The 24,358-nt window shown below is 36.0% G+C and overlaps 1 protein-coding gene across 1 annotated transcript; it reads right to left on the reverse strand.

Moving 5' to 3' along the window:
• Nucleotides 1-1,221: 1,221 nt before the first annotated feature.
• Nucleotides 1,222-23,404, reverse strand: LOC140141393 (uncharacterized). Its single transcript, XM_072163248.1, has 10 exons — nt 23,253-23,404; nt 20,894-20,954; nt 18,957-18,989; nt 16,734-16,765; nt 14,878-14,911; nt 10,680-10,770; nt 9,837-9,919; nt 8,196-8,252; nt 5,149-5,214; nt 1,222-1,935 (listed from the first exon to the last, which is right to left on the reverse strand). The coding sequence occupies exons 1-10, from the start codon at nt 23,313-23,315 to the stop codon at nt 1,751-1,753; spliced, it is 705 nt and encodes a 234-aa protein (XP_072019349.1). The 5' UTR covers nt 23,316-23,404; the 3' UTR covers nt 1,222-1,750.
• Nucleotides 23,405-24,358: the final 954 nt, after the last annotated feature.

Raw genomic sequence — 24,358 nt, forward strand, 5'->3', positions numbered from 1 at the left:
CTTGTGTTTGCAATAATTATGAATTCATGGTATGAAAACTGTTCCCAAGTGTTCAAATCACATTATTGTAATATATTTAGATTTTAAATGGGTAAAAAAGGATTCCAAAGTTATATGTCAGTATGTGACAACGGAAAAATGCCGTTAACATGTGAAAAAGTGTATCACGTAGTGGCGTATCTACTATACGCCACTATGTGATACACTTTTTACGAAAAGGCGCATCACATATCAGGTAGTGGCGTATCTTGATTACGTGATCAAGAATACGCCACTATTAATATGTGATGCGCCTTTATCGTAAAGAGTTTTCACATAGTGGCGTATAGTAGATACGCCATTATGTCACGCGCCTTTTTCTACTTTGTGTACCATTTTCTTACTATACGTCAATTTAATTATTCAATTGCTAGTTACTTAATTTTCAGGTTTGGGACTTGGCGTAATTGAGGAGAACAATATTTAAAACATAAAACAAAAATTAACCCCATAACCCCATAAGAACTACCTGCCGATTGGCCAAAATGAAGTTCTCATTATCAATTAGCCCAATCAGCAACATTGTTAGAATAATGTCATCACACACAAAAATTGGTGTAAATTGTTTGCAAACCTCCATTCCGATTGGTGATTAAAGTAAAAATATCATGTAATTAACCAATCAGAGGCAATGTTAGATCGGCAGGTAGTGCTTAGGGGGTTAAATATTTTGATTAACTTCAAAATGGCTTCTTAATTGTGATTATTGTAGTATGTTGTCAATTAATATTTATTATATACCGCATCTAAAGATTCCCGTCATCTGATTGGTTAAAAGAGCGGGCATAGTTTTGACTATGCCCGCAAAAGTAACTATTCCCCGGGCATAGTTCTGCGTGTGCGTTGTTCCCAGCGTAAAATGATATTACGCACGCGTTAATGTTTTCGCGCGCTATAATTACGCGGTTATCGCAGATTGTAATATTCTGTGCCGTTCGCCTTGAAACTATTAATTTCTCTTACCAAAATCGATGCTTTTAACCAAACAGATGACAAGAATCTTAAGATTTGGTATATAAAACAAATATTGACTGCTTAATATTCGGGGCACAGTTAAAATTATAGGCCCTCGGTGATGTCAAAACCATGACTATGCCCTCAGCTTCGCTTCGGGCATAGTCATGGTTTTGACATCACCGAGGGCCTATAATTTTAACTGTGCCCCGAATATTAAGCAGTCAATATTTGTATACTAATATTTTACTTAAAGATATGAGAATAAGCATTAAATATGTTATTTAATATAATTATGTGTTTAGTTCTTCTTTAATGATATTATCTTTTTAAGGGTATACGAGGTATTGTTGGTCGAAGCAGCCAAAAAAGTCAATTTTCATTATCTGAATCAATATATTATTGAAAAATAACACTTTGGTGTTTTGCAAAAGTTCATTCTACATCATATCATATACTTTGAAAACTTGCTTAATGTATTGTTGTTAATGAGTTATGTACGTTTTACAAAAGCGTTGTTGTTTCAGCCATCTTTACAACATAACTCAAGAACCACAGGACCTAAAAAAGTATATCTGTGATATTTGAATTCTTCTACACGCTCGCCATGAATTGAGCAATGCAATATTTGCTAAAGCTCACTACCATTCGTAAGATGCTGTGAACTACTCTTTTTTCTGCTGCTTCGACCAACAATACATTGTATACCCTTAAGCCATTTATATGTGCATTCACGAAGTGTTATGATCCTGATGGGTTACGGGGCAGGGGGAGGGGGATGGGTAGGGGTAGGGGTAGTGAGAGGGGTAGTGGCACATGGTTTGATGAATGGGAGAAACAACGGAACCAATCCGCCGCTAATCCGCAGAGATTTCTCGCCACCTACATATGTTTTTAGACACAAATGTTCCGATGTGTATAATGGGTCGTCACATGCCAGAACTGAAAACAAATAAGGGCGATAATCAATTTAAGCAATCGATCAATCAACAAACCAATCAATTAATTATCATCAAACTAATTAGCTGTAAGCATTCTTATATTGTTTTTAAAATTTTATTGTTAAATAAAATACATATTGAGAAACATTATGTGTGAATAGACTAACAAAAAAGGTTTCAAAACGTAAAAAAGGCGCCAAAGTTTAAACATTCTTTCATATGTGGATTTTCAATAGGGGCTTGTCACTCTTTTAAAACTTTCAAAGCTACAACCCCGCTGTAAAAAGGAATATGTCTCCACAGGCTTCGATGGGATTCGAACCAGCGACTCGACACGTCTTGATTGGCCAATCCGGGTATCCGCACGTGGTCCCCGCTTCGCAGATAGAGGAAATAAATTTTCCTTCCAACTCATTTTACAGATTTGTAATACAATCGCCCGTTTTTGAATAATGGGTATTATTTAAGGGGGTTAGTTTTCTTTTTTGAGATGTTTATGTAGAAAGTTTTGCTACATCGCAACGCAATATATAGGTAACAAAATGGCCATTCACATATTACTGAATAAAAGACAAATAATAGGCCTAATAGTATATACCAAGTATATTGAAGTATATTAAGGCATTCTTAGCAAATTTCCTCCAACCTTGATATATTGTAACTTAAATTAACTGTTTGAATTTGGATAACACGTTCCGTATGCCATGATAGAAGGATTAGGCTACAGGTAATAAGCCAATTATATATAGTCTCAGATAGGCTTACTATATCCATCCCTGTAATCCTTCTATATTGGCATATGGAACGTGTTAAAACAGTTAATTTAAGTTATATCAAGGTTGGAGGAAATTTGCTAAGTATGCCTTAATAAACATCTCAAAAAAGTAACTAACCCTCCATAAATAATGACCATTATTCCATAACGGGCGATTGTAATACAAATCTATAAAATGCGTTGGAAGCAGAATTTTGACACCTCATTTGTAGCATTCGGGGAGCACGTGTGGCCGAGTGGATAAGGCGCCCGACTCATAATACACAGGTTGTGAGTTCGAGCCCCTCTCGTGCAAACGTGTTGTGTCAAGGGCAAGACACTTTATCCTCATTGCCTACTGGGGAATGGGGTTGGGTTGGATTGGATGTTTGTATAGTTGTTTGTTTCAATGTTGCAATATTGGCGCTGATTAAGCTGCTGCCTGCAAATTGCATTGTGTCTGTTTAGGTGTGTTTAATGTTCAATTCTAGCAATTTGACCTGCGGGTCACCATTAGAGTTTGAAATAAAACCTTCCTTTTTTTTAGCAATTAATTAAATTGTATTGACTTTGTATTCAGTATAATGGAAGGAAATCTGTGTAATGATATCTGAGTGTTTTTGTATTGCATGTAAGTGCAACTTTCAAATCTGGACCTCACTACATTAAATTGACCGGTGTTTTATTGTTTTCTGAGCTATCGTATCAATTGAGGTGTCAAAATGCGCACAAATAAATTCTGCTTCCAACGCATCCCTTTTTGAATAATGGCCATTTTCAAGGGGGGTAGTTACTTTTTTTTGAGATGTTTATACTTCAATATACTTGGTATATACTACACTAAGCCAAAAAAGAAACTTATAATTTTTCACAAGGTCATATCTTAAAATCCTCTCCATAAAAATGAACAAAAATTGCACACAGGATTACTTCAATACTCTACTCTAAACACTGGTCAGTAACCAAACAGTTGTCCAACTGACACAACAGCAAAATGCACTGACATGCAACACCTTCCTGGACCACATTCACAGTGTAACAGATTTCTTTGGCTGGGTTCCAATTATTCGCCTGTACATGAACAAAAATTACACAAAGGATTACTTCAATACTCTACTCTAAACACATGTCAGTAACCAAGCAGTTGTCCAACTGACACAACAGTAAAATGCACTGACACGGAACAGCTTCCGGGATCACATTCACAGTTGGACAACTGCATAGTTAGTGACATGTGTTTAGAGTAGAGTATTGAGGCAATCGTGTGTGTAATTTTGGTTAATTTTGATAGACAGGATTTTAAGATATGACCTTGTGAAAAATTATAAGTTTCTTTTTTGGCTTAGTGTATTAGGCCGGCTTATTATATTCAGCGGAACAGAACGGAACGGAACGGAACGAAATAAAGTTCTCACGGCAATTTTTAAGCAACTTATGTAATTTATTTTGATTGGACGTTATGCAGATTGTCAGAGCGCATCTTTTGATACCAATTTTAAGGTTGTCACTCCCTCCCATCAGGTGCAATGAGTGCGGATTGTTGATTAAGAAATACAGTTATCACGTCTATTTCTTCATAAATTATGAATTTAGTTTGATTGCAAATTATGCAGATAGTCACACCGGATGTTTTGATACCAATTTCAAAGTTGTCACTCACTCCTAGCAGGTTATATTATAATTTGCCATGTCGAACTAAGCTTGCGACAATGATTTGCGTTTAACTTCGTTGGCGCATTTAATATTCTGTCACAGGTGCAATTTAAATGGGTTACTATGGTTACGATTTATATTTTGATCATCTCAATCTTGTAATGAACATTCTGTAGGCATAGTGTGACCCGTTACAGCAAAAGGTACCTTCAGTCAGATTCTACATATATCTCATTTTCTAGTGCCAAGCACGTTCTAAACCAATCATTAATCCTATTGTTGTAGAGGATCATGAGCTTGTACCTATAGTCTATATAAATGTTTGTCATACAGCTCCAGTCTTTTATATGGCTACTCTCTGTTTGAAGTGTTGTATTGTATTGTATTGTATTTGTGTTGGTAAATATTAGCCACCCACTAACAATGAGAGGACATTCTTTGACCTCGTTGACTCGGGGATGATTTGAAATGACCGCCACTTCAGATTGTTTGGAATTTGTATTCAAACAATGGGGAAAAGGATAAGGTACCTTTCGTTGTAACGGTGTCACATACCGTAAAACCTCGTCTACAAGCGTATAGAGTGATTTTGATGAAAGCTTAATTAATCCAGACACCATCCATTGACAAAATTAGAACATTATGGAGTTTTAGCAAACAAATTACCGATACAAGCATATACAAACAAGTACTGCTGTAAGACCAATCTATTGCATTGGGATATTTACGGCTGCTTCGTTTTAATATAGCCTTCATCAAAATCACTCTATATGCTTATAGACGAGGTTTTACGGTATTTCAACTTACTGTTGCATTCGTCTATCACGAGTTGAAGAACAAAAAAATGTAACGCTTGTCCAATGCCTGCAACACCTAAAAACAAAATAAGAGCCAATAATGTATTACAATAATTAACTATGGTGAAAAATCACCCAATATCCCGGGCCAATATCTCACATCTGTGGTATATCTGCGAGGTGAAGAAAATAATGCAGGAGCGACTAACATTTTTAACCAAATTTCTCCGCATTTTAGGGGCTGTGCAATAATTATGTGTACCCCCGGGGTGGTGAAATCTCCAAATGGTCTGCCAAAAATCGACCCCCCCCCCGTTGCTCCCCCTTACATATGAAAAGTTCATTGACCATTGTCCACTATATGGGGTACAGTTGAAATTCCTTCATAGCCTATATCAATCAGTAACTACTATTACTCTGGTAAATACAGGGTGTCCCCCCAAAAAAGAGGCCCCTAATTGCGCCTTCTTTTTCGTCTATTTCTGAAAAGTTGATCAAAAATATTTTGGTATGTAAAGAAACCTTTAATTGTTAGCTTTAATAAACCAAAACAATGATTTCAATCGGCTCACAACTTTTGAAGATATGCCCTTTTAAAGACAAATACCTGTTTTTCACTCTGTCCACGGATAGCAAACAGAGTGGTTTGGATGGGTCATGCTGTGGAGTGGCCTGCAAGATCACCAGACCTCACACCACTTGATTTCTTCATTTGTGGCAAAATCCAAGATCTTTGCAAACGTATTTACTGCTATATTCGCAAGTATCCGGCGCACAAAGTTGGTGCGCAACGCAATTGATGCAATGAGGACTAGGGCTGAAATCTGTATTCATCAAGGAGGCAACCAGGTAGAGGGCAGAGCAGCACAGTAAACTCACTTCAAAAGAACCAAAGACAAACTAAACAGCCCTTTTCAGAGCTACGTTTTATTCCTAAAAGAGAAATGACTTATGTTGTCAATAAAAAGAAAGCAAGAAACAATAAAGTAATAAAGTAAGAAACATAATAAAACAAAAAGGCATAAAATAACCGAGAAAACATAAGTAATTGCAAGTATAGCAAAAGAAGTCCCATCCCACATCAATTTCGCCCAAATTAATGGCACTTAGCAAAATCCATAACCCATAACCCCATAAGCCCACCGGTAAAGCCCATTCCCTGAAATAAAGTTGTTATTTTATAAAGTTATCATCGAGGAATGTTTTATACATATGCATGGTATATGCACTTTTCAATGTTTGAAGTAGCCAAACCTCCTCCGTGGACAAAAAACGGATACATTTCTTTAAAAGAGCATATCTTCAAAAGTTATGAGCCGATTGAAATACTGTTTCGGTTTATTAAAGCTAACATGTAAATGCTTCTTCACATACCATCATATACTTGATCAACTTTTCTGAAATAGGAGAAATAGAGGGCGCAATGAGGGGCCTCTTTTTTGGGACACCCTGTATGACAATGTTAACATAGATAGTGCACTTATGTTCACGGCAAATTCGCCGTGACCTTTTCAGTCTTAAAACCCGCTTAGTGAAGATTAAACCGAGATATGCAGTACTACACCATGCAAATTTATTACCACGTAATATTAATTCAATGAGCGATCGAATTGTCCGCTACGGTCGACTAATCCAATCGATAATGACGCTATTGACATGAACGGGCGGAGCTCCACTGACCGAGTATTGTGGCATTTTCAATGGTTTGCTGTCATTTACTCATCAAGGCGGTCCCCCGTCATTATAAGGACTAGGCTAATGATTTAAAGATTGACATGTTGAGAATAAAACATACTTGATTGACCTTGATTGACAGAAAGTACTAAATTTGTACCTATTACGGTTTCGTGACACCCCTCTTCCAAATACGACCAAGCCAGGGCGGACCGGTGAAGCAAAATGTGCATTGGAATAACACGGGAGTTTGGACGGAAGGATTTCTTTCTCATACAAATGTATGGTCCCCCGTTATTAAAGCTTGTGCCGGGTTGAAAACTCAGATATTTTGAGAATAAGTAATTGAAACATAAAGCAAGTACTAAAATCACAGCTTTTATACTTCTTGATATATGACGCGCACTAGTTCATCTCCTATATCTACAACACAGCAGCGCTACCAGTAGGGTTTAATTGCCTATTGTGAGTGCCCCTGTGTTGTGTGCATACATGTGGGCAACAATAACTGCATGATGAACATGAAATGAACTGAAATATCTTGCACTATAGCCTGGTCTACCTTTTTGACTTTGAAATGAAGCACAATTAGTTACCATAGAGGGCGTGACTAGATTTCGTGGCAAACCTAGTAATTTAAGGTTGGTTACGTAGTTTGACCGTTAGTCGGTACAATATAATTAATTATTATGTTTGGATGAATCCAAGTGTGTGAAAATATTGGATCCAAAACATAATCATGATCAAATTGAATGCGTTACTACGTCTCGTCCAATATTTTAAAACTCATAGCTTGACCAATAAAAATGGGCTCAATCAATCCAATTTTATATCAAAAACATGCCCTACACTGGATTAAATTTTCGGACTCCAACGTATTTAGAATTATGCACATTTGGAATGAAAATGTTTTGTATTTGCGTTAAAAACCATTCGCAGAATTAAAAAAAAAAGAAGAGAAGTTTGTGTATGAAGCTCTGTCACCCAAACCAAAAATGCCGTATCGCGCAGGTCAGCAACCAATTCCACCACGCCTTTGCCCTGACGTCAGATGCAACCTAATCTGGTCTTCAATCTTTTAATCTGGTCTTCAATCTTTTAATCTGGTCTTCAATTACTGGCCAAAATGAAGGCCGGCTGTGATACAGACAAACTTGTCTGCTTCACATTCTACTATGCTATATTAAATTTTGTCACAGTAAATATTAACCACATGAAAACTACCTGCCGATTGGCCAAAAAGAAGCTTTCATTATCAATTAGCCCAATCAGCAACATTGTTAGAATAATTTCACCACGCCAAAAAAGTTCCATTGTGATTGGTGATAAAAGTGAATATATCATATAATTGACCAATCAGAGGCAATGTTAGATGTTAATTACCTTGGCCTATATCTGCTATTGGAAGGTAAACGCCGCCATGTTGATCTTTACAAACATCTAAAGAGAAAATTAATAAATTCCATTAGATGCGAACAGATTATTAATATAATAAATTAATAATGATAATGTTACAGTACTGGAAATATTTCAAGATATGAATAATTGGTCCAATATTGTTCATATATTTATAAAATCACATACATTCAAGAAAAAAGCATGATATAAGCTATCTAATTTATGGAGCCTACATTTTCCATTGTCTTATTTTTACTTGTGCCTTCAATTGATATAATTTGTGGCAAAATCCAAGATCTTTGCAAACGTATTTACTGCTATATTCGCAAGTATCCGGCGCACAAAGTTGGTGCGCAACGCAATTGATGCAATGAGGACTAGGGCTGAAATCTGTATTCATCAAGGAGGCAACCAGGTAGAGGGCAGAGCAGCACAGTAAACTCACTTCAAAAGAACCAAAGACAAACTAAACAGCCCTTTTAAGAGCTACGTTTTATTCCTAAAAGAGAAATGACTTATGTTGTCAATAAAAAGAAAGCAAGAAACAATAAAGTAATAAAGTAAGAAACATAATAAAACAAAAAGGCATAAAATAACCGAGAAAACATAAGTAATTGCAAGTATAGCAAAAGAAGTCCCATCCCACATCAATTTTTACTTGTGCCTTCAATTGATATAATTTATTGCCTACTTCGAGAAATTAATCGTGATCAAAATTACAACAATATTAAAACAATGTAAATGTAAATATATAATAATATAATAAATATAATATACACAGATCAGCTATAAATAATATATTTCTAATATGTAAAATTGCCAAATATAAAATATACGGTATAATATAATTATATAAATATAATGAAGGTTGCAACTCAGGTAAAAATGCTGGGTAATATGTTGTTATACTGCGCCAAAAATGTATCTGAACACTTTAAAAAAATCCTACTTTTAAAACTAATTTATTTTTTAAGAGATGCACTATCTAATCCTGCACATGATGATACCATACCATTGAATTAAATATGTGACATCAAAAAGTAAAGTTACAAGCATTTGATTTGACGAAAGTTAGTTTAAAAGTGACAAACTGGCTACATAAGGCGAAATGATTCCAACAAGCTCAACAAAGGAGCAACACAGTTTCTTCAGTCAAGATTTATTTAAGGTGTAAGGTTTTATTTCAGATTTTCTTCTCTGTACTTTTCACAACTTTTATTTTATTTTTCAGTTCTTTGTGAGCAAAAAGAGAGGTTCGTGAAACGTGTAAATATTAAATATTGACGCTTAAATGGAACAAATCCGTGCGATGCGCGCTTAAATTTGCTTTTTTAAAGCTCAAATCTGATATTTATTTCGTTAAAATCACATGCGCACAGACATTTCTCTATTCTTTTTCTCCAATTTCTCTTCTCTTTTTTTTTAAACCCGGGGCGCGCGCCCGTATAAAAAGGGTTGTATACGCTACTGTTTTACAATAAATACAATTGAGATGCTCGGCAGGACAAAAGACAACGAGGTTAGACACGAATACTGGTGTGGTTGTTTATTTTAGGAATTTCCGGAGTGGTTGTCTATTTTAGGAAATTCCAAAATAGTTCAGGGCGTGATCAATTTTAAACTTACCGGGCCTGTAGATCTCCAAGTAGCTAGGGCAATCCTCTTGTGCTGTCCACGTCCACGAAGCAACGTTCTCACATGCAAGTGTACTGAAAAGCATCATATATATATTTCTGCATCACAGTTGTCAAAACGTGATTTCAGCATAAAATTCTACTCCTTCCAAAAATTTCATAGCACAGAGTTGGGACTTGCACGCATGCGCTGACTTTTGCTGATGCACAAAAGTTAATTTTGGATTTGGGATCATAGGTCATTCAAGGGGTACCTTCAAAGTGTTGCACCAAAAAAAAAACACCTCCGATTTGGGGTCAAAGGTCATTTATGGTTTACGTTCGGTCATGTGCGAAATAACTTCAAAATGCTACTTCTCGAACAATCAAATGAAACTTCAAAATGCTACTTCTCGAACAAATGAAGTCGGGTGGAAAATTAAAAAAATTATTAAATGTCCAAAGCTAACGTTAAATATGACGCCTCCGCCTCATGACAGAATTGCGACGTACAAACATGCATTGACCTTGATGTAATTAACTTTTCTCTTTAATTCGCACTATTTTGTCGTAGAAGAATAGAAATAAAAGTTGATGCTTATTCTTTACACCCAAACTGCCTCGCACACATTATTTCGGTGTATAAATTCGTCATTCATTTAATATAAATTTCATCTTGTCAAAACTAAAATTTTACAGTTTCGACCATCACCCAAAATGGTCGAAACTGTCGGGTGAGTAAAATATAATTGATTTTGACGAGATGAAATTTATATTATGTGTTTCTACAAACCTTATGAACTTCTTAAAGAATTTTTTATTCATTTGTTCATCCATACAACAAGTATACACTTACCATGTCTGACAATTATCTGTGCAGTTCATGGGGTATGGGGTTGTACGATTTCTTCCGTTGTTTCTTGCGTTACATTGTATATTTGGTGGTCCTGTTGACAAAGTGATTCAATATTGATGATGCATTTATCTTTTCTTTTATCAAAACGTTAATTGCATCTAACAGACGACGTCTTGGAGATTGAAGAAAATATTTAAACATTATTGAATCTGGAATGAAAAAGAGCAAGCTACACCAAATTGACGTGGAGAAACAAATAAAACACAGACTATACTTTGATCAGCTCGTAATCGGCGGGACGTCGCGGATTAATATCAACATATTTCTTATTGAGAATTGTCTTCTGACATCTCGCTAGATCGACGCATCACTGATTATTAATAATAATAATAATATAATAAATAATACACAGATTTAGAGAGCGCTTTTTAAATGAAGAAACAAAGCGCTATGGAAAAGGAAAAATGCAAGAGGGAGGAAACATTAGGTGAAAAGGTGAGTTTTTAGGTTCTTTTTGAAAGTTTGGACATTGGGAGAGTCACGAATGTGGGAAGGCAAGCCATTCCATAGAACAGGGGCAATGATGGAAAATGCTCTGTCACCAGCCAACTTGTGGGATCTTGGAATGGAAAGACAAGTGGCAGCAGTAGAGCGCAAAGAGTACCCAGAATGACGGGTGTGAAGGATGGACGACAGGTATTCAGGTGTAGATGAAGCAAGAACCTTATAAACATGGACGAGAGTGCGGAACTGGACACGTTTAGCAACTGGAAGCCAGTGCAGACTATGAAGCAAAGGAGAAGTATGCGTATATTTTGGTTCTCTGAAAATGAGTCTGGCGCACTTGTTCTGGAGAAGCTGTAGGCGGGTGAGGTTTTTCTGGGAGATGCCATTAAGCAAGGAGGAGCAGTAATCAATCTTGGACAGGACAAGAGTCCTAACCGCATTGGTACACGCATCAAAACTTAGGAATCGCCTAATCCTCCAAATATTACCAATCTGCCAGTTCAAAGTTTTGGACAAATGTGCAACATAACTGGACATCTTCATGTCATGGTCAAAAATGACCCTAAATTCTTTATGGATGAAGATACAGAGATCTCCAACCCATCCAAATAAAGGGTGAGATGCTTGAGATTAATGTAGTGATAATCAGAAGAGGCAGTAAAAACTCAGTCTTCGCCATATTGAGCTTGAGCTTGTTACTGGTGAGCCAAGTTTGTAGCTCATGGATGCAGTTGGAAAGTTTGAACAAGGCACAAGCTGCATCACCCGGGATGGCAGGATTAAAGGTGATAATCAGCTGAACATCATCAGCATAGAGGTGATATTGGAGGCCATGATTACGAATAATGTTCCCGATGGCATGAGTGTAATAGGTGAACAATATCGGGCCAATGACCGATCCCTGGGGGACACCATAAGGCAGATGAACCCTATCAGAATAGCATCCCTTCACAAAGACCTGACTACTGCGATTTTCAAGGTAGGACTGGAACACTCTATGGGCATCACCAATCAGGTTTGATGCGAACGGTACATGGTTTTTCTTTGGCAGGTGCATGGGTCTCAAGTACTTGGCTACAGGTTTTGTTATAAAACTGGACAAGGTCTACATGTGCCTCGTCCATGGAATCATCAGTGGTATTGAGCTTGAACACAAGGTCTTCCTCAAAAGCAACAGGATCAATATTGCGGAAATTACGCGCTTTGTACACATTGGTGGCTCTGACAATTGACTGCTTCTTAAAATCAATGTCACAAAGTATGAGAAAATGATCAGAAACATGAACAGGGTGGATGTCATATGGCTTGACAACATGATCATTCTCTTTAACAATAACCAAATCCAAAGTGTGTCCCTTAACATGAGTGGGCTCATCAACAAGTTGATCGAAACTAAGAGACTCAAGGATAGCAAGCATAGATTTGGTGTCGCTTTCATCGGGCATGTCCATATGGATATTGAAGTCGCCCAATACCACTGATCGTCCAGGAAGGAGGTCAACTGCATTGAGAAATATCTCAAAATCATGAAAGTATTGAGGCATTTGCTTTAAAGATGATGATCTATACACAACAACAAAGTAAAGGTTCTGGTTCTTCATATAAAATAATGAATGTTCAAAAGTGTCACTTTTAGGTAGTTTCTCTTCGCAGAGTTCGAGACTCAGTTGGCTCTTGAAAACACAGGCAGTTCCTCCACCGCGATGGACAGAGTTACGGGGTACACCCAAAAATGAGTAACCAGGAGGACACATTAGCCCAGTGATGACACGATCATCAGAACGGAGCCAGGTTTCCGTGAGGAAGAAGAAGTCCAAATCCGCATTCAAGATTATATCAGTTATTGTGTCCCCTTTATTGCCGACAGACTGGGCATTCCATAGACCTAACTTCATGTTGCTATGGTTACCTGGTGAGTGCTCACATTGGTTTTGCTGAACAGTTTGCTCATTGGAATGAGATATCATTGCAGGTGATGCAGATGGATCCATACAGCTCATAATTGGAAAGTTGTTTGAAAGTATCTTCTTCTTTCCTCGACGAGTTGGTTTCTGTTTATTTAAACCAAGTGACTTAATGTTGTACCAAACTTCTTGAGGCAGTCTACATGTAGTTGAACTACCAGTATTGTACATAAGGAGATCACTCCTAGTATAACACATTGTGGTAGAGTAATAATCAGCTGGATTATCACACAGATAAGTACTTTGAAGATGAAAATATTGATCATTCAGATGATTAGACTGATCAATTGATGGAATAACAAGTGTAATTGACTGTACAGCCAACAACAACAGTGAAAAGCTAACACTGTGTACAAGTATGGCAGCCATGGGCTAGATTATACAAGAGGATGATGAAAAACAAGTCACAGTTAATATTTCCTCAAAAGTTGTAGAAACTCCAAAACAATGTGTCCACTTTGATCACAAATGTTATCCAAACATATGTACATCAAATGGAAGGTTGCAAATGCACCATAGCTGGAGAAATTTGTTTCAGAGACAGATGCGAGGTGCTACCAAAGGTGCACACTCTAATATAGATTTCAAGTCATATAGTTTGTCTATCTTTTTTAATAAACATAATATAGAGAACAGACAGTCAACTAATAGCACTCTTAACGTGTGTCTACTTTCTTGCGTAGACGTAAAAACCTAACAATTCCCGCCTATTACGAGCTGATAAAACTATAGACAGTACGCAGATGGGATAGGGCCAGAAACAACAAAGTTAGGCATAAAGTAGGTTATTAAGTTCGATGGCCAAAAATGACCCATTCCAAGGCCTACAGAAGTGTTAAACAACAGGGGTCAATGGGAATGCAAAAATGCACTGGAACAAGTGATGAAAAATAGTGAACTTACTTTCATTGAGTAAAAACACAGCTTATTTTGCTCTGAGCTTGTTGTCTTGTTGGCTACCGAGTTCTAGTTGAACTTACCCTCAGTTTTTGACTTTTTGTTTTTAACTATACAGCATGTAATTTTCGCTGTTTGATTTTATATTTTTGTTGTCTGTTCCTGAAGAAGAATATTTATCTGCTCGAAACGGGTTTTTTTTTGTATGTTTGATCTGGTTTCTCTGCTTATGTACACAGTGGTTTTCATCACTTCCTGTATACTATTGTACTGATTTTCTGACACTTCTATGGGGTCTAAAATTGGCAACTTTTGGACATCGAACTTTGCCTGTTTTGGTACCTACATTGGTTGTTTGGTTTATCGTGTCTGCTTATGTGCGCAGTGACTTTCAATACTTGTTCCAGTGAACTTTAGTATTCCCATTGATCCCTGCTGCAGGTTTAACACTTCTGTGGGCCTTGGAATGGGTACTTTCTGGTTATCGAACTTACTTCTATGGCTACATTTGTTGTTTTTAGTCCCCCTCTGCGTACTGTCTAGTCTGTATTTTATTTGTGTCCACGTCAAGTTGGTGTACATTGCTCCCTTTCTTTCAATTATTGAATCCTTTATTTTCTCTTTCTCTCTTTACAAAACAATATTAATTTACAATCCAGTTGCTAACGATACGCTAATGTACTTATACTTATAGTATGACCAGCCACTTTTTGTATGCCAGTTTAATTTACCAGACAGTAAAATCAATTCCAAATTACATGTAAAATAAACAGATGAAATATTAAAAAATAAATGAAATATAATTTTAAAAAGAAGCCACCAAAAATTACCTGAGCCACCTCCTCTTCTTTTCTCAAGGAGATCCTGCAGAAATGAAAATTAAATAACAGAATTAACTACAAAAAGAAAAATTAATCCGCATCATGCGACTGCTCAGTGCTAGAAGCGGGTAAGTGCATGTTCACATGTTACTCATTTCGGCAATAAATGTTCGGTAAATTCTGCCTTTCATAATAAATGTAAGTGACTTTGGGGTCTAAGCATGGCCACTTGCGTCAACTAACTGTTTAAGTGACCATGTATATAGCCAAGTCATTTGCACTTATTATTAGTTATTATTATGGAGAATTAACCGTCCGAAATGAGTAATTGGGCCTATGTAAATATACACTTACCTACTTCTGGCACTGGGCAGTCGATTTATTGGGTATTTTTTCGCATTATGAGAACGTTTTCGACACTGCTCAGAAAGCATAATTACGGAATCAAATCATGACGTCATAATGCAGCCGCTCTATATAGAGGAAAGCATTAAACATAACAACCCAAAACACACCATATAGTTCGGTAACTACGGAAAGTCAATGATGACCCCACAGGACTCTACCAAACCAACTTTTTTAGCTTCCTTTATGGTCCTATAACACATTTAAGATGTTAACAAAAAATAATTCCCGGCACTCCGGCTATATTGAAGGTTAAGGGTCAACACAGTGGTCAAATTTTTAATCTGGTTGACAAGCACATCAAATTATTCCTCTCATTGCAAGGATTTAGATAAAGTATAGTTTGACCTACCTGCGACATACCGTTCTTGAGTTATAAGCAAAAAGGTCAAATCTTGGGGAGTGGTCAGTTTTTTTTGGCCACACAGGGGCCAAAAATTAACAATGCTCCGATTTCAATGAAAGTGGTCTCCAATTGCTTGTCAAACAAGTCAAATAAGGAATGGTTGTAATATAATTACATTCAGCATCATTCAGGAACGCAGCTCTCCATAGGCACAAAACCCTTATCAACATACAACTTGATTGTAGATATAAACATCTCACACAAAGTAACTGCCCCCTTAAATAATGGCTATTATTCAAAAAGGGGCTACTGTATTACAAATCTGTAATGCGTTGGAAGCAGAATTTATTTCTGCGCATTTTGATACCTCATTTGATACGATAGCCCAGTGAGGTCCATATTTGAAAGTTGCACTTACATACAAATTTTTACAATACAAAAACACTCAGATATCATTACACAAATTTCCTTCCATTACACTGAATACAAAATCAATACAATAATACTGCAACTTTCAAATCTTGGGTTACATTGATTTAAATGTACGCTGTGACATCAACATTTAGTCAATTGCTACAAATGAGGTGTCAAAATGTGCAAAAATAAATTCTGCTTCCAACGCATTTTACAGATTTGTAATACAATCACCCGTTTATGAATAATGGTCATTATATAAGGGGGTTAGTTACTTTATTTGAGATGTTTAGTAGCGAGTCATATATGATATTCAAGCTAGGTATCGAACTAGCTCTACACTGCAAATTGATCTTGAAATGATTGTTATTCTTTGCTTCTATTGGTACAAAGTACTCAAAGACTTTAATCTCAGAAGAAATGTGTTCGAACACTCACGCTAATTCCAATGTTTGTCTTACCATATAGTGCGCGTCGCATACTATATGAGTCACTGGACACGAATTATAATAGCCTTGCATCAATCTTCCGCAAACCCGCTCCCCCTTTCCTCACCTATCAAAATTTTGAATAAAATATACTGTAGATGAGCACATTTTGCATGACAACATTGTGTGGGGTTAGGAGAGGGTCAATTTCCAATAATGGCTTTAAAGTGTTCGATCTATTTTTTTCTGAGATTTTACGTAGGTTGTCTTACTTGTCTCTTGTCATCATTAGCATCATCAGCATCTGAAAAAGAAAGATGAGAATAAATTTAACTCGAAACGATTAACAATAACAAGTTATATTCCCCCGTCATTGCCAAAATTGTATCAAACAAATGTTTGTAGTAAGTTTGTCCAATGCTATAGCCCAGTGCTTCTCAATATTAGTAATTATTAGTTCTGCTCGGGACAAATAATACGAAAACAATTCATGCTTTTGGCTTTAAATTATAGATTCACTGATAACAAAACAACGTCATTTGAAGGAAAACTGATATGCCCTCCGTCATTACCAAAATTGTACAAGCTGTATCAAAATGATTGACACCGAACAAACAAGATGTTGTAGCCACAATTCGCACTTTTTCTAGGTTACACAAAACTATTTCAAGTTTGTTTGTACATTATCTGCTTTGAACATTAATAATAGATCATGAACAGGTAACACGTCTTATCAATAATATTTTGGTTCATATTGTGATGAACAACCCTGGTGAGAATCTTTTGCTAGGGCCGCTATAAATGTTTAGACAACCCAGCAAACACAAAAACGTTTTAAAACGTTTTAAATAAGTTATATTTTGGCCTTTGGTTTAGGTAAAAACGTTTTAATAACATTAAAATGTCGGGTTATATAAAGGTAATGATAACGTTTTTAAAACGTTTTGTATGAAAACACACAACAATATTTTTAAATGTTTTCACAAAATGTTATTGTAAACTATTTTTACAAACATTTTTGCCAAATATTGTGTCAATACTTAAAGAACATTATGTTAAAATGTTTGAACCCAGCAAACACAGAAATGTTCTTAAAATGTTTTTTTCAAAACCTTTTAATAACATTTAAATGTCGGGTTATACAAAGGTCATGAAAACGTTTTTAAAACGTTATTGAAAATATTTTGGGCAAACATTTTTCGCAAAATATTTTTTCAACCCCAAAATAACATTCTGTTTAGAATGTTTTGTATCAAGTTTTCAAGAATGTTTTTGGAATGTTATTAAAACGTTTTTATACCCTTTATATAACCCGACATTTAAACGTTTTCTGAAAACATTTTTGTTTGCTGAGCAGTAGATTATCAAAAAATGTTTTTTAAGGTTATGAAAACGTTTTATACTCTCAATATATCCTTTATATAACCCGACATTTAAACGTTTTCTGACAACCTTTTATAACCTTTTGCGAATGATGTCGAAAACGTTTTGTGTTTGTTGGGTAGGAGATTTTCAGATGACTCTTCACTTACAGCAAAGTGAATATATTTCGAATTAAGATTTTAACTCTCATTTTTTGAGCTCCATGAATGCTTTCAGGTTTTGTAAGGAAATTGCAGAAAAATAATGTTATCTTCCAACTCATTGAAATTTATTTGTGGTATGAGTTGTAACAAATTTGTATGGTATGATTACTTGAGGAGCCAACTCTCATATTTTGAAAGCAAGTGACATGTTGAGTTATAAAAGGTTGTCCTATAAAGGTGTTTTCTATGGGTCATGGGTAATAACTTCTGAGTGGCCAACTAAATCAATCTTCTACAGGGGCCTCAGCATAGGGTCAAGGGCTACATGGGGTCAAATTTTACAATTGCTCGAATCTTATTTAAACCCCATCTTGCTGGAACCCCTGTAGAGCATTTATTTAGTTCGCCACCCAGAAGTTATTGCCTTTGACCCATAGAAAACATATAGGCCAACCTCTTATAACACGCCATGTCGTTTCAAAAGGCAGGGCTCCTCTATGGTGCGGGGCCCAATATTTTCAATTCAAGCAAAGTCATTTACAGGATGTGCATTTTACTGTAATGAGCTGGTTGAATTTACTGGGTCCATTTTAAAAATTTCTCAAACTTTTTCAAACAAAATTGTACACACTAATAGAGTAAAAGAAGTACACAAAGTGGCTTCAATTATATATCCTTGTCAGGCTAACACCGTTACGATAGTAGCGGCACTGTGATTGATCACAAAAACAAACGGGGAACAAAGTTCACCGCTAGAGGCGTGCATCTCAGAAGCGGCCTAAAACTTTATTAAGGGACGTAGCAGACGTGTAACGTAGTATATCCAGACAATTTGGCAATTTTTATGCGACAGTTTACATTACCAATCGGTTAAGGGTAAGTGATGAAAAACCTTTTCTATTTCCATCTACATTTAAAACACACAAATGCAATAAGAAAAAAGTAAATAAAAAAAAGAGCGAACATTACCTAAATCTTCTTCATTTCTCGCTTCAAGAAGATCTAGAAAAAGAAATATAAATGTGTGGGCATGTTGACAAATAATTAAATATTAATGCTGCTTTTATCTTGTTAAACACGACATGAGACTTTTGGTAACACTTCACTTTAAAAAATCATTTTACTCAACACTGTGTAAAAAGTCACAGCTCAACAGTTGAGTAAAAAATTACTCAACATTGAGCTCATATTAGGTCACATCTCAACAAATGAGTAAAAAAATACTCAAACTTGAGTAATTTTTTTAATCATTTGTTGAGTTGTGACCTAAATGAGCTCGATGTTGAGTAATTGAAATGACACCCCATATATAGCAAGCCGTGGAATCTCCTCTATAGAACCAATACCGTTTATCTTGTGTGTCAGCATAGGTGTAGATCCGGGGGGTGGCAAATATTTTACCAGGGGGATGGTCCATATAATCATCCCACCCCACCCCCATTTTGACGAATGTATGTGGGTTTCTGACCAAATAAACCTCATATTTGGCCATTTTAGCCCCCAAAGTGCCAATTTTTGCACTCTTTCGCGCGAATAGATTCCACTTTTGCACCATATTTCATCATTTTAGCTTTAATATGGCAACATTTATCGCCCGCTTCACGCGCATTTGTATCATAAACGTATTTGGTCGACAAAAGGTGCTGGATTCAACATACTTCAAGAATTTTTGCTGCCCCATCCCCACATGCCAAAAAGAAATCTACGCCACTGTGCGTCAGCTGTGTTTGTTTTAACCCTAACCCTCCTGAATACTACAAAATACTACTTGATATACATATGCGCTGTTCGTGCATGCATCCCACGTGTTTTGATGACGCAATCGCCCTAAGTGATATATAGGCACGGTTTCGCTGGCCAGCGAAGCCCAAGACCCGTGGCAAAGTGTCGCAAAGTGTCGCGGCAAAGTGTCGCGGCAAAGTGTCGCAAAGTGTCGCAAAGTGTCGCCGACCGAGTGCAAAGTGTCGCGGCAAAGTGTGGCAAAGTGTCGTCGACCGAGTGCTTGGCATGCGAGGGGTCTCGGGTTCGAATCCCACCCAGAGCAAACAACTTCTTTCTTTCTTTTCTCTCTTTATTCTTTCCTTCTTTCCCTTCCCGTCGCCAAAAAGCCCCTAGGCGGTTAGGGTTAAGATTTGAGTGCAAATGTCGCTAAGTCGTGCTCCCTCCGACTCGATTTTAAACAATTTAACAATTGAATCTTTCAGCTTCTCTCTTTCTACCACAAAACGATTCCATTCCCAATGCCAACGACATGCTATTATATCAAATGAGCTTGGCCACTTCACAAATCAATTACGGGTAAATCTGACTGAAAACATCCATTTACATTTAAATTTAAAACTCTCAAATGAAATGGAAAAAACTATAAATAAATTAATAATAAGAACACTCAGCAACCGATTCTTTTGTTATGCAAGGCTCACTCAGTCATTTAATGAGGCAATACAAACGATCGAATTTGGTGTTGAAATGAGCTAGACGGAAATTCTGACAAAACTATAACATATAAATCCACACATTGTGCCTTACAGAGAAGGGAAATATCTTTCTTTAGCAAACTATATTAGTTTGAGACGCTAAAACATGAATTCCGAAAAAACTCGCTGGCGAACTCAAGGCCTATAAAAATCAAAAATATCACACTAAAAGACAAAATTTGATGCTTAATTTTAACACCAGGATTTTTAAAAAAATGTATATCCAAGCACCAAGTTTGTAACTGACATTACTGAAGAAAAAAATTATTGCTTTATATTTGACCGAGAAAATTAATTTCATAGCAAAAAGGTGTATCTCTGAATTGTGCTGATTTTAACATGTATCGATCGACTTTTAGCGCGACTAAGCATTTCTAAAGAATCGGTTGTCCGGGTGGCTGACTGAGAACGGAAACTTAGCTGAATTACCTCTATTTCTCGCTTCAAGAAGATCTATCAAAAGGCGTTCCTCTAGCGGCTCCAAGTCAACCTGTAGAAATAGGTACCAAACGCAAATACTGATTATATAACATTAAGGGCTGTGGTATGGACGTTTGCACAGTATTTTTTGTGGGACATGAGAGCACATCAGACATATCTAATTGCATTATGAATACGAAGAATGTCTTTCTGATTTTGGTGTTTGTAAAATTCGCGATATAATAATAATATAATATTTTATGGCAAATGATTAAATATTGATATTTTTGATATTTAACTGTCCTCGAAGTAAAGTTAATAAATCTAATGATATGTACTTATAAATCTAATGATAAATCCTTATATGTATTTTTGTACATATAGTGTATGTAGCTGGGATAAAAAGCCGACGATCAATTGAGAATTTTGACCTTTCGTATTGAAGATATGGACCACCAAAATGTAGGTCTTTTTGGTCTCAAACAAATAATGAAAACACTGATACGATTATGAAATGGCATAAGTCAGAAAATATCTGCGTCGCAAAGTTTTGTTTTTGTTTTTGAAATTTGACCTTAAAATTAACGACTTTATGACATTATCATTCGAAATCAACAAAAAGTATTTCAACCACATTTTAAACATTTTGTTAACACCCTGCTCCCAACCCGTATAAATGATTTTCTGTCGAACTAAAGATTGTCGTCGTACTGTTAGGATTTTTTTTAATGAAGAAAAATGGCAAAATACAGCAGTATTGATAAAACTGAAGCCCAATTCAAATACATGTAGCTAATTGAAGATACAGTTTCCTGTACATACATACATACAAATGATATTTATAAGACGCCTATGCAATTGAATACATGAATATAAAACCCACCCAAGTCCATGGGAAGTGATTTTGAGAGAAAAACCTGTGTATCATTTTAATTCCTTAAGTTAGATTTACCTGGTCAATATGGTAAGTTTTACGTGCAAATGAGTGGATTAAACTGTATAATGTATGACGATTAGCATTTCAGGCACTTTGTAGGGTTCATTTTAAATTTTGGACTTGGGTGGTTTTTTTAATCATATACAAAGACAACAGCGTTGGAATGATATTACCACTAGTAAGGTAATACAAAATAAAGCACACAGGTATGTATAATGTTGATAAGCATTCTGCCATGTAATATAAACCACACACGTTCCTTTATTAAACCCATTTTTTTTTCAAAAGTCACTCTCCAGCAATGAATGTTGACTTTTATACATACTGGATTTCAATCAATGTGTTACAAGACTCAAATCACGAAATTAGGTGGTTCTTTCATACATGCTATTTCTCACATGCCCAATAGACACAGATGATGAATTTGAGTTGTTCTTTCATACATATGACAGGCCTATGTATAGCAACAATTTCCCATAATTAACTCAATTTGGCCAACGTATGGACTTGGGTGGCTTTTGTATTCATATATTCAATTAGATCCAGGGGCATAACAAAACTAGCAAACCACAAACAAGCAAGCTGGAACAAAAATGAGCAATGCAAAAAACAATTAATAAGGATATGATTTTAACAATGTTTTGAAAGTGTTGGTGGTTGGTGCTTCCCGGATGGATATGGGCAGTTTGTTCCAAGTGCGCGGACCAGCGACATAGACGGCCTGATCACCAATTGTTTTGGATGTCTTTGGGATGTGCAGTCGAGTTATGTCCATTGCAAATCTTAGTATGCGCGTATTGGTAACAGTGGATGAGTGGAGATATATATCATTGCACAAATAAACAAGAGCCTCATGATGGATATTTGGTATTTGTAAAATGTGTTATTTTGAATATAATAAATATCTTTCGGCTTAACCACTTTGATGATTTTTACGATTTTATGAATGAGTTAATCACTGAATTGGCCTTCAAATGATAATAAGAACAATTAGTTAAAATACGAGTTCCTTCAAATGTAATCGTAATCTTGTATTATTTACCCAAAATACCCAAAATAATATTAGTAATAACTGTCGACAAGGGATTTTGTCCATTTTAAGCTGAAATAACAAAGTAAAGGAAAAGAAACCCCAGTGGTTATTTTGGCCGCTTAATATGGAGTTCTATATTGGGTACTCGAAATTGCTATGTGGATCTATATACAAACACAACATATTTGGAAATTCCATTTAGGTGCAAGTTGGGACATGTGAAAACATTACAAAATAATTATACCAAAAAAATCAGGTTTGAAAACAAATAAACCAATTTCATATTATAAGATTATGGCTTTAGAATCAATGTATAGTTTGAACCCAACACAACCCAAACATTTTGCAACAAACACAGAATCAAACAAAAACATGACATTGAGAAATAATAGTCTTACCAATGCATCTCCATAGGCCCCAATGGCAAGGCAGGCTAACAGGAAACATCCAAACACACGCATAATGAGTTTGTAGAAAACTTTTTCAACTGGTTTGATATTACAAACTTAAAGTTGTGATTTCTGAACTTGGTAAGAAGAACGTCCCAATTAATATAATGTATTTGTGAACGGAATGTTCTTGAAGACACTGTAATGTGGTGACATATTCGACCAATCATTGGATAGCTTTGATACCACGTGGGTGAACGGGTACGAATGGCGTAACATGGCTGTCGTCTGCTAGTTAGCGTGACACCAAATATCAACACAATTCTTATTGAATTCAATGCCATTGAAATGTCATAATTTATGATAATTTTGAGTTCTTGGCTCGGAACCAAGTACTAACAAAATTCCTTTGAAAAAGATATTTCTGAATTTTGTAAAAAGTAGTAAAAAAGTAGCAGGGTCATATTTGGGGTGAGAATTGAGGATTAATATCAATTTTTTGAGATAATTACAATAAAATAAGCTCCCATCATCATCATCAGTCGGCTGCGGAGCAGGCGAATACAAGCTTTCTCCAACTATTGCGATCTTGGCAATGTACCTCCAACAAGTGTTGGCTAACTCTAGAAAAGAGGAGATCCATAATACAGATGTCAAAAATTGCTGTAATACATAATATCTAACTATCGCAGAATGCACTAGAAAAGTTAGATTAAACTTTGAAAAACAGGATCAGTTTTTATTGTACTATTTCTTTTCTCAATTTCTTTTCTTACATTTCTTTTCTTAATAAAAAAGCAAGTAAAATAATCCACTAGGCTTCTGATTATGACTTATATTCTCACCCAATGCTCTACTAAATTAACTCCAAAGAATCCATCTTTCACACAAAGCCCTCACATATTTTACATCTTTCTCTCACTCAATGTACAGATCCTGGGAAGGGATCTGTGGTGAGCCGAAAGCCTCTTACTTATAATATAAGTATCAGCCTTACACCTTTATCAGTTCCATAATAGAAGTGCCTATCCAGAAAAAACACAGCACTAATTTTTTTGGATAAAAAATATTGTCATGTTTTGCCAAATGAAACATAAACTCCTAAAAACAAATTT

This window comes from Amphiura filiformis, chromosome 19 (genome assembly GCF_039555335.1).
Source record: "Amphiura filiformis chromosome 19, Afil_fr2py, whole genome shotgun sequence".
NCBI classification, from domain to species: domain Eukaryota; kingdom Metazoa; phylum Echinodermata; class Ophiuroidea; order Amphilepidida; family Amphiuridae; genus Amphiura; species Amphiura filiformis.